The sequence below is a fragment of the Rhamphochromis longiceps genome, linkage group LG14, assembly GCF_057381845.1.
Source record: "Rhamphochromis longiceps isolate RC_006_pf linkage group LG14, R_longiceps_female_GT1.1, whole genome shotgun sequence".
Lineage (NCBI taxonomy): Eukaryota > Metazoa > Chordata > Actinopteri > Cichliformes > Cichlidae > Rhamphochromis > Rhamphochromis longiceps.
Window position 1 is genome coordinate 33,895,943 of NC_140570.1, and position 10,477 is coordinate 33,906,419.

Below are 10,477 nucleotides of genomic sequence, written 5' to 3' on the forward strand. Positions count from 1 at the left end.
AATATGCTTGTGATTCACAAGTAAAGCTGTCTGCCTCACTATCAGTACCTAACTGGGTCCCAGCACTTTATTTGATTAATTAATTAATTAATTAATTAATATTTCCATGGAAGTCTATATGATGTCGAGGAAACAAGTGTTGGTATTCAAAGAGTTATTATTACATGGCTGTTCAGTTATTTACATCACTTTTTATTAGTTAAGAATATTTTTTCTCAAATACAAATATAATATAGAATCATAATACCATATAATACAACTTTAAGCAAATGCATAGTGTTACATTTAAAAAAACTACTGCTATATTTGTTACAATGCTTTTACAATATGACATATGAAACTATTAGTCTGTTTTCGAGGTTGTGTTCTGCCATCTAGCGGTCACGCTGGGTAGCACAGTGGCGCCTCGCCCTACGTCATATAATAATAAGGAAGTAGTGGCCAGATAAACCGCACTAGTCTAGGTGGAGGTTATTTTGGGACGGTATTCTTCTGTATGTATTGTAAAAAAAAAATCCCTGTACGATCACACGCGGCTTAAAAAAAAGCAGTGATGTGAAGGGTCGGCTCCATCGGCTCATCCCGCTGTAGTTATTTCCCCCAGTGTGCTCTTTCTCTTTCCCTCTTTGTCTTTTATGTGGAGAAGATCGATGGAGAAATACTCACTTGTTAAAGTGATCGGTGAAGGCTCGTTTGGCCGGGCCGTGTTAGTGCGGTGTAAAAGCAGTCAGGAAAAATATGTGGTGAAGGAGATTCAGCTGCCAAAGGTATGTGCAAGGAAAGGAGGGAATGTCCTCACCTGTTTGGAGCAAACGGATCAGTCTGATTCAAATCTTCCCCCGAAACTGTGATGATTATAAAACATTCAAGTAAAATAAGACTTGTTGGAATTCCAGGCGTGATGTTGCAGCCTGGGGTCGGATATGGAAATTTTTTATTTTATTTGAGTTTAGTTTCGTTTTTTGCGCCTTGCTGATAACCTGCCAGATTGCTGCTTACACTGAGACATGGAAGCTGTTTGTTGTCAGCCTGCCTTTGTTTGTTTTGTTTCGCGCTGTATGGAATACAATCATGTTTGCATTTGCATTTTTATAGAATCAGTCCAAACTGGAGAATTCGAGGAGGGAAGCCATCCTGCTGTCCAGAATGAAACATCCTAATATTGTGGCTTTCAGGGAGGCATTCGAGGGTAATCGTACACACGAATATCACTCGCTTTAAAAGTCATTGCAAACCTTTTATGAGCATACAGTTACGATTGTTTGGATTTCAAAATAGCATGTGTGATTGTGTTTGTTTAGCTGATGAACTCCTGTGGATTGTTATGGAGTACTGCAGCGGAGGAGATCTGCTCCAGAGGATTAAGCAACAGAAGTCAAACCAGTTCAGTGTTGATAATGTACGTCCTGACTTCCTGCACTCATGATCACAATTACCCTTCCCTACTTGTGTTTCATTGGGTTTTTAAATTCTTTTTTCAGATCTTGAAGTGGTTCGCTGAAATGTGCGCAGGTGCAAAGCATATCCATGATCAGCGAGTTCTGCACAGAGATCTGAAATCCAAGGTACAGTCACGTCTAGGTTTTCTAGCTTATGCATTTTACTTTGTTCAGGGTACATTAATGAATGTGTCTTCTGGTTCATTCAGGTCAAACCTGCCTTCAACATAGAGAGAAGAATCAGATTTCCTATGTTTGTTCTCTCAGTTCTCTCAGTTTGAACACTCATGTCACTCGGTAGCATTTACTGAACAAATTCAGCTCTGTAATTCCAGATTTCAGCTAAATTACATCTTAAAAAAAGGTATCCATGATCAGCATATTTTAGCCCAGTGTGTAAAAAATATGCAACAGACCTATAGACAGTGACTGTGCTTAGGAGTCACTGCACCTAGTCCTCCGATTACCACTTGCACCACTGTTACCTTCACCCTTCTCATCTTCTTGAGCTCTTCTCTGACCCCGTGCTACTTCTCTAGCTTCTTGTGTTCCTTCTTCCTGATGTTACTGCCATTTTGTCCGTCTGTATCTGGAAGTCCCACAGGATCTTAGCTCGCCCTAGGGGGCGTGTCTGATTTTGACCTCGGAACTTCCAGGCCATATTCGGCACAGATGTTTCTGTATACTATTCAATTTCAATTCAATTTTATTTATATAGCGCCAAATCACAACAAAAGTCGCCTCAAGGCGCTTCATAGATACAGAGAAAAACCCAACAATCATATGACCCCCTATGAGCAAGCACTTTGGCGACAGTGGGAAGGAAAAACTCCCTTTTAACAGGAAGAAACCTCCGGCAGAACCAGTCTCAGGGAGGGGCGGCCATCTGCTGCGACCGGTTGGGGTGAGAGAAGGAAGACAGGATAAAGACATGCTGTGGAAGAGAGACAGAGGTTAATAACAGATATGATTCAATGCAGAGAGGTCTATTAATCAGTGTTGGGTAAGTTACTTTAAAATAGTAACTTAGTTACATTACTAGTTACTTCTCTCAAAAGTAACTCAGTTACTTCAAGTTACTCGTTACTTTCAAAGTAATTAGTTACTAGGGAAAGTAACTTTGGTTTTACTCAGAATTCTCTTGTTAATGTGTTTCTTCCATAACTTTGCCAGTCTTCTAGCTTGCTTACTTGCCACAAGTGCACTGTGCCACCTACCAATAGAAAGGATATGATAACGTGCATATTTCCACGAGAGAAATCCCACGCCTGGACCGTCATTGACTGCTGCCATGATTCTAGCCTACGTCACAGAGTCATGTGCGCCTTTTACATCCAACACAAAAACTGCAGTCGTGGTGCTTTCGATTGTACTCAGAACTCAGAAATTCTGCCTTCTGAATAGGAAGATGTAGGTAACACCAGACTGCAGATGAGCTGCATACAGGGCTGGACTGGGAAAGAAAATTGGCCCGGGCATTTTGACTAGAGACTGGCCCACCATTATAGGAAAAATCATAAAGCCTTTGAATGAAAACAAACACTGTTGTGACAGTGATGTACACTGTTTTGATGGTATATATGCATCAATCTATCAATCGTTTGTTGTAAGATTCAGATAATTATTTTTTAAAAGCTAGACATTTTAAATGAGAATAAGAAAGAAAAGTATTTCTTTGTGCCCCCCATTCCCTGTTAATGCCCTACATGCCCCCTTGGCCACACTTTGCTAGATCCGCACCTGCACAGTTACCAGCTGTCAGCTACCTAAAAAAGGATCCTGGGGTTATTTGTCTCTCAGAAACAGTTCATAACTTCCCTTCAACTCATTCATGTCACCTAAAAGGTAAACCTGTTTCTCCATCACCTGCTCAGCTCTGATGCTTCAGTAAGGACATCTCCTGGTTTCATCTTCATGTTTCCCTCTCACCAGATAACCAAACCATATCATGACCAGCAGCTTTTTTTTTTACAGCTGTGGCTCCAGCAAACAACAGCTGATACTAGAAATTAATATTAAATAAATTCTAACAGCAGCTGATCAAGCTTAAACGTGCTGCTGTTGTTTAGCGCGACATCCGCTGGTTTCCTCTTTCGGCGCAAAGTGGGCGATAAACAAACAAGAGAGAAAAGCCGATCAGCTGATCATTGATCAGTTTTCATGACTGAAGTAGAAACGGGAGAGGGAGGGGGGAGAATGAGAGAAGAAGAGGCAGCTGTGCAGCGTAAAGACACAGAATAACTCCAGCTTTGTGCCTTTTTCATTGTAGCTGAATTACGGGACAAACTGTTCCTTTTCACCTCAATAAGAAACGCGTAATATTTTCTCTGAATACCAGACTGGACGGTTGGCAACTCTAATAACTTATGAACAAAATAAGGTTCAACATCATTAACTTCATAGCACCACCCAGCTGTGTAGAAACTCCGTCATGCTAGCTAGCACGCAGTACGGAAAAAGTCAGAATAACGAAAATAAACTCCACCTAAACTTGGTTTATATCTGACCCAGAGAGACTGCAGGTCATAACTTCTTACCTGAAGTTCAGTTCACACTTGGACCGGCGGCCGCCTCGGGTCTCTTTTCCTTCTGCGTCCCTTTTCCATCCTCCACCTGCTGGCCTCCACCACTTGCTAATGTTACTGAATCTGTGGAAACTCCGCGATGCCACCACACGAAGTAACGAGTAACGACCCTATCTAAATCCCAGTAACGAGTAACGCGTTCCTGATTTTGGCATAATAACTAGTTACCGTGCTCGTTACCACAATAATAACGTAGTTACTGTAACGCGTTACTTAATAACGCGTTAGTCCCAACACTGCTATTAATACATAGTGAGTGAGAAAGGTGACTGGAAAGGAAAAACTCAATGCATCATGGGAATCCCCCGGCAGCCTACATCTATTGCAGCAGGCTACTAGCATCTTGCACCCTGCTGTTATGTGCTGGATTGTCTCAGAGGCATCTTTACACAGCCTGCACCTGGGGTCTTGCCTGGTGTGATAGACCCCAGCCTCTATGGATCTTGTGCTCAGAGCTTGTTCCTGTGCTGCCATGATTAGTGCCTCTGTGCTGCTTTCAGTCCAGCTTTGTTCAGCCACTTGTAGGACTTCTCGATGTCAGCCACTTCCTCTATCTGCCTCTGGTACATACCGTGCAGGGGCCTATCCTTCCATGGTGGTTCCTCTTCTTCCTCCTTTTCTTGGGTTTCTGCTGCCTGGTATTCACTGAGCACGCGGTGAGTTGGGGCCATCTTCCTGATGTATTTGTGGATGTTCATTGTCTCATCCTGGATTGTGGTACTGACACTCACCATTCCCCGGCCTCCTTCCTTCCGCTTAGCGTATAGCCTCAGGGTGCTGGACTTGGGGTGAATCCTCCATGCATGGTGGGGAGCTTCCTGGTTTTGATGTCAGTGGCTTCTATCTTCTCCTTTGGCCAGGTTATTATCCCAGCAAGGTACCTGCTCACGGGCGGAGCGTAGGTGTTGATAGCCCGGATCTTGTTCTTATTGTTCAGCTGATTTCTCAGGACTTGCCTGACTCTCTGCGGGTACTTCATGGTTGCAGCTTTCCTAGCAGCCTCTTCATGGATAAACATTTGCCTGTGGGATCCCCAGATACTTGTAGCTGTCCTCTATGTCTGCAGTGTTGCCATCTGGTAGTGTGATTCCCTCAATTCTGACTACCTTCCCAGTCTTTGTTACCATCTGAGTACACTTCTCCAGCCCGAATGACATTCCAATGTCATTGCTGTATATCCCGGTGGTGTGGATCAGTGAATTTCATGTCAGGCAAGCACAATTGAATCCAAATCGGAATCATTTTGCTTGGTTGTGTGTTGAATGAAATGAACAAAAATGAAACTGCTGATCCAGATCAGAAACATTACAACCCATCTATGTGATATAATCTCATTTTGCCATAATTGGCTGTACTTATAGCTTGTGTCATGTTAAATCATCACTTATCTTTCATCCTCACCCAGAACATTTTCCTGACCGATAATGGGACAGTCAAGCTTGGAGACTTTGGCTCAGCCTGTATTTTGAACAGGTAAAGAACCTGATGCTGTTCAGCTTTTTAAAGTTAATGTTGAGTTTGTCGATTTTAAATTTGATTGTAAATTTGTTCCAGCTCGAAGGCTTACGCTCATGCATATGTTGGAACTCCGTATTATGTGGCACCAGAAATCTGGGACAATAAGCCGTACAACAATAAGAGGTATGCTACTGTGAGCGTTCGGCTGGATCCTCCGGTTTATATTAAACAATATAAAGATGAAATTATGTTTCTTCTCCATAGATCAGTGTCTGTGCTTAGAAAATGTGTGCCATTGTAACAAGAAATGTTAAAAGCAGAAATGTAAATATACACTCACCAACCACTTCATTAGGTACAGCTTGCTATGACTGGGTTAAAACCCCTTTTACCCTCAGAACTGCTTTAATTCAATAGGAGGGTGGAGGGTTTCTCAAAGTTTTTGTCCATATTAACATTATAGCAACACAGTTGCTGCAGATTTGCCAACTGAACACCTGTGCTGCAAATCTCCTGCTCAGCATGCTGCTGAACAGGAGATTAGCATGTTTTCATGCTGCTCATGCCAGATTCAGATCATGCCATCCGAATGTGGCAGCAGAAATTGAGACTTGTAAGACCGCACAATATTTTCCTAATCTATGTTGTTCAATTTTGGTGTGAATTGTGGCCTCGGTTTCCTGTTTTTTGCTGACAAGAGTGGCACTCGGTGTATTTATTCTCCTGCTGTGGCGCAGCATTTTCATGTTCAACATTTTGCACGTTCAGAGATCCTGTTCAGCATACTTTGGTTGTAGTAAGTGATTATTTGATTTACTGTTGCCTTCCTATCAGCTCAAAGCAGTCTGGCCATTCTCCTCTGACCTCTGGCATCAATAAGTCATTCTGACCCAAGGAAATTATGCTTGCTAGATATTTTCTCTTTTTTCTGACTATTCTCTGTAAACCCAGAGGTAGTTGTGTCAGAAAAATCCCAGCAGATCAGCAGTTTTTAAAATATACAGTATAGTCTGTCTGGCGCTAACGTGCCACATTTACATTTAAATCTCCTTTCTTCCCCATTTTGATTCCCGTTTTCAGCAGGCCGTCATGTACCCACTAAAATAGCCGGTGAGTGTATGAATTGACTAAAATGTGCTAACAAGAGTTTCTGGGCATGTTTTCTACATGAATAAAATTTGTGAATACGGATTAATAGTAACTAGATCGATGAGAAAAGAAACAGGAACCTATGCTAGAATAGTCTACAGTTGTGTGCAAAAATTGTTGGCAGTGCTGTCACTGCCCATACTAAATTTTTATTTGTTTGCCAATAAAAATGTTTTGAATCTCACAGAACCCTTGTGTTATTCACAATATCAAAAAAAACATGTAAAAATAATCTAAAGAAAATCTGAAAAATCAACTTTGTGCCATGACTGTACATACAAATAATACATCTGTTTAACCAACTGTGTGGTTTTTATTTTTAAAAAGGGACATGCCAGAACCAAATCTGGTCAAACTATGGTGACAGTAGAGCACCTGCAGAGTGTGTGTACATATTTGTGCGTATATGCGGAATTACTGTATGTGATAATTATAGTTCATTGGAATGCCTACAGTAGTTATTGAAAGTATGTGTGAAATCTGCACTACAAAAATATCCAGAGATCTTAAAGGACTTGGATCACCAAGTGCTAGCCCTCGAGTGGCCCTCGAGTCTGCCGCTGCACATTTCATTCAGCCACACTTCATGTCGTGTTACGATAGAGCAGGGCAGAATGATACCAAGGGATCATCTCTTTTCAAACCCAACTCTTCTGTTCTTGCCATCATAGCCGACTGAACATTCCTAACACTGACGTATACAGCTAGCATCAAGCACTGTAACACTCACTTGAGTAATACATGAATAACAACTATGTACCAGAACAAAAAGTGACTGAATAAAATGAAGAAATAGCAACATAAAACACTGTCATCCTCTGTAGAGAGACAGTGCAAAGACTAACTAAAAGTTAAGTCATATTCTGGCTTCTTAAAGTGGGACTAAGTCATTAAAACTTTGAGAACCCCCGGCTTAGAGTCTCTCTGCAGGCTTTTTTTTCCCTGACAGCATACATTTACATGTTATTTTCAGTCTCTGATTTAGTTTGAGTTCTCTGACTAAAGGGGCTCAGCAGTGATTGTGTAACTCATGCATGGGTTAACCAGTTCTCTCTGACTCTGCCAGTACATGATGAAATGTCTGGTGTGAATGAATAACCATTTCTCCCTTTGTGTGTTCTGCAGTGATGTGTGGTCTCTAGGCTGCGTCCTGTACGAGCTCTGCACCCTGCGACACCCGGTACTCCCTCCTCCACACTTCATGCACAGTGTGGTTTGTTGTGTCTTCACGCTTTTCTCCTGTGTCCAGTTCCAGGCATCCAGCTGGAAGAGTCTGATTCTTAAGGTGTGCCGGGGTGCATACCCTCCCCTCCCCAGTCATCTTCCTTATGAGTTGCAATACTTGGTCAAGCAGATGTTCAAGACAAACCCGAAAGACAGACCGTCCCTGCACACCATCCTGACCTCTCACAGGGTTTCTAAACTCTTGCGTACACACCTGCCCTCCCAGGGAAAATCAGTATGTTGAACCTGATTTTAGGGCTGCACATTCATCACAGTCACTTGCTGTTTTGACCTAATGGTAGCATGAGAATTTAAACTCTTACGCAACTTTGCCAGCTGTGGTAATCCAATGTGGACCCTTTGTTTGTTCAGATGGCCGCAGAGCTCGTGCTGTGCATTTGATTCAGGGCGGTGTTTTGAATCTTTTACAGGCCTCAGAGAGGGAGGAGCAGGCGAGGCATACAGGTCGATGGAACAGAGAGGGGGGAAAGAATGTGGCTCGTCTTCTGGGAGAGAAGAGTTTAATAAAAACATCAACATCTGAAGGTGGAGTCAAAGCTAACAATGTTATGTTGAAGAAAATGATCTACTGTTGCACTGCTGGCAGGGTTACATTACTGAATTTGTTCTTAAGACTGTATGGTTTGTCATCAAAATATGTCCTAAATAACCCTTTAAATCAGGTATGGACTTATCAAAAAGCTGCTTCGAAAGCAGAGACCCCGCCCCTCGAAAGCAGTGGTCTACTGAGCCATCAGACACCGTGCTGCAGGTGTTAGCTAATGCCAGTCTGGTTTCATCTGACAGCGTGACATCAACTGGCTGGACCTTCACAAGTTCTACTCATGAAGGTATGGTAGCAGCAGAATTTCATTTCCTGAAAGGTGCAAAAATAAGCGGCGGAGACTGAAATGCCAAACCAAAGCATTCTGTTGCAGGGGAGCCAGAGGACAGCAGGCAGAGAAGACGATGGGAAAGGAATCCTCCTGAGAGGCTTCTGAGTCTGCTGGAGAAGGCTCAGCTGAGCAAAGCCTCCAGCACCTTCATAATAAACAGAGGTCTGCTGATCTGTGAGCAGACTCTTATCTCAATATAAGCTGTAGATAGCCCAACTGAAATCTTTAATGTGTTCATCATTGTGGTGTTGTTCAGGTGAAGACCCTCTGTTGGGACCACTCTCCCATCCTCAGGGTGATGACACGGATGGGCCCGAACAAGAGCTGGTTATAGACGAGGACCGACTGCAGCCACGCTCTGATGATGAAGACACGTAAGTAACCCTGACATATTGTTGTTTAATATCCCAGCATTAATGCAGAGCATATTAGATGATGTTGTACAGCATCTGGACATAAAGGGAAATAGTTACAGCAGTGTTTTAATTGATTTTAATGTGAACAGGGTGAGAAAAAGACTGAAATGGGAAGGATACTGAATGAAAGTATAGTTCTTAAATTGTGTTGACTTTGTTGGTCCTCTCACTGCAGGGACTTTGAAGAGGAATCTCCATGTGACTGGATGGATGAAGCTGAGAAAATATTTTTGGAACACTAAGACCTTTTTTCCTTCTGAGCCTGTAAAAAAGGAAAGGTTAACTTTTAAATGCTGCAACAACACACTAAAATTTTAACTGTGTTTATTTTTCAGCTTGCTGTCAGAAAACCTTGTGCACATAAAGATGTTTAGAAGTTTTGTGTGCTCTGTTTAATAAGTTGTGTTCGCCTCAGGTTAGCAGTGATAAACATTCCTTGCAATTTGAGGCCACTGGGAAGCTTCTGTTTGGCTTGTTCGGAAAACAGGAAATATTAGAGTCAGAAAGGTTATGTCTCCATGCAGTCGCACCAATTTGAGCCCGCCTGCACCTTTTGAAGTCTGTTTCTTTTGCGATATCAAAAGCAGACTAAACATCTTGTTGCTGTTATATGGCTTTTATTCTTGTGACTAAACAAACCACATATCTGGTATTTTCAGCTGCTTTGTTGGTTTTTTTTTTTTCTTTTTTTTTTTTTCTAAATGACATCAGAAACAGCAGTATGCGACATTACGTGATGGCAGAGCTTCAGTTCATCCTTTGTCTTTTTTTTTTTTTTTTTTTTTTTTTTTAAATAAATAGGACAGGGGGAATGAATGAGAGAAAGAGGGGGAGAGAAAGAAAGAAAACCAAAGGGGAGAAGAGACGGTGAGAAGGGGGGGGAAGAGAGAGAAAAAAAAAAAGAACTCCTGGGTCACCTGTATGGAGAAAAAAAAAAAACAAACAACAAAAAAAACAAACAGAGGAGACAGCAAACAACAAAGAGCAACATAATAATAGAGAAAACAAAGCACCATCACAATAAACTAGCTAGTCATAGATATCAATATTTACTAAATAATAAACGATATTGTGCAGCACGCAAGATAGACAGCGCACAGTGTGCTTTGAGGCAGCAGCCAAGAAAGCTTTAGTCCGCGTCTGTGAATACCCATGTGTGCATACCTGTGTGGATCAGCATGCTTGCATTCCAGAGGTTTCTCCATGTAATGATCTGCTAGGGAGTGTGGGGGGGCCACAGCCCCGTCCTCCAGGGTGTGAAGCGGGTATGGAGGAGATCAAAACTCCAGACATCCAGAGGCCCCCAGAAC

General features: G+C 42.2%; 1 protein-coding gene across 1 annotated transcript; it reads left to right on the plus strand.

Moving 5' to 3' along the window:
• Window positions 1-443: 443 nt before the first annotated feature.
• Window positions 444-9,927, plus strand: nek3 (NIMA related kinase 3). The gene is made up of 13 exons (XM_085380219.1): window positions 444-767; window positions 1,096-1,189; window positions 1,302-1,399; window positions 1,482-1,565; window positions 5,430-5,497; window positions 5,579-5,665; window positions 7,757-7,811; window positions 7,881-8,090; window positions 8,287-8,401; window positions 8,539-8,706; window positions 8,794-8,913; window positions 9,008-9,125; window positions 9,343-9,927. Exons 1-13 carry the CDS (start codon window positions 636-638, stop codon window positions 9,407-9,409), a joined length of 1,416 nt encoding a protein of 471 aa, XP_085236345.1. The 5' UTR covers window positions 444-635; the 3' UTR covers window positions 9,410-9,927.
• The last annotated feature ends 550 nt before the right edge of the window (window positions 9,928-10,477 follow it).

Excerpts from the sequence above, each read along its gene's own strand:
- nek3 (XM_085380219.1), top strand. The coding sequence starts at position 636 with ATGTGGAGAAGATCGATGGAGAAATACTCACTTGTTAAAGTGATCGGT. Across the intron at positions 7,812-7,880 it reads TCTGCACCCTGCGACACCCG|TTCCAGGCATCCAGCTGGAA; the intron begins GTACTCCCTCCT and ends TCCTGTGTCCAG. Across the intron at positions 8,914-9,007 it reads CACCTTCATAATAAACAGAG|GTGAAGACCCTCTGTTGGGA; the intron begins GTCTGCTGATCT and ends GGTGTTGTTCAG.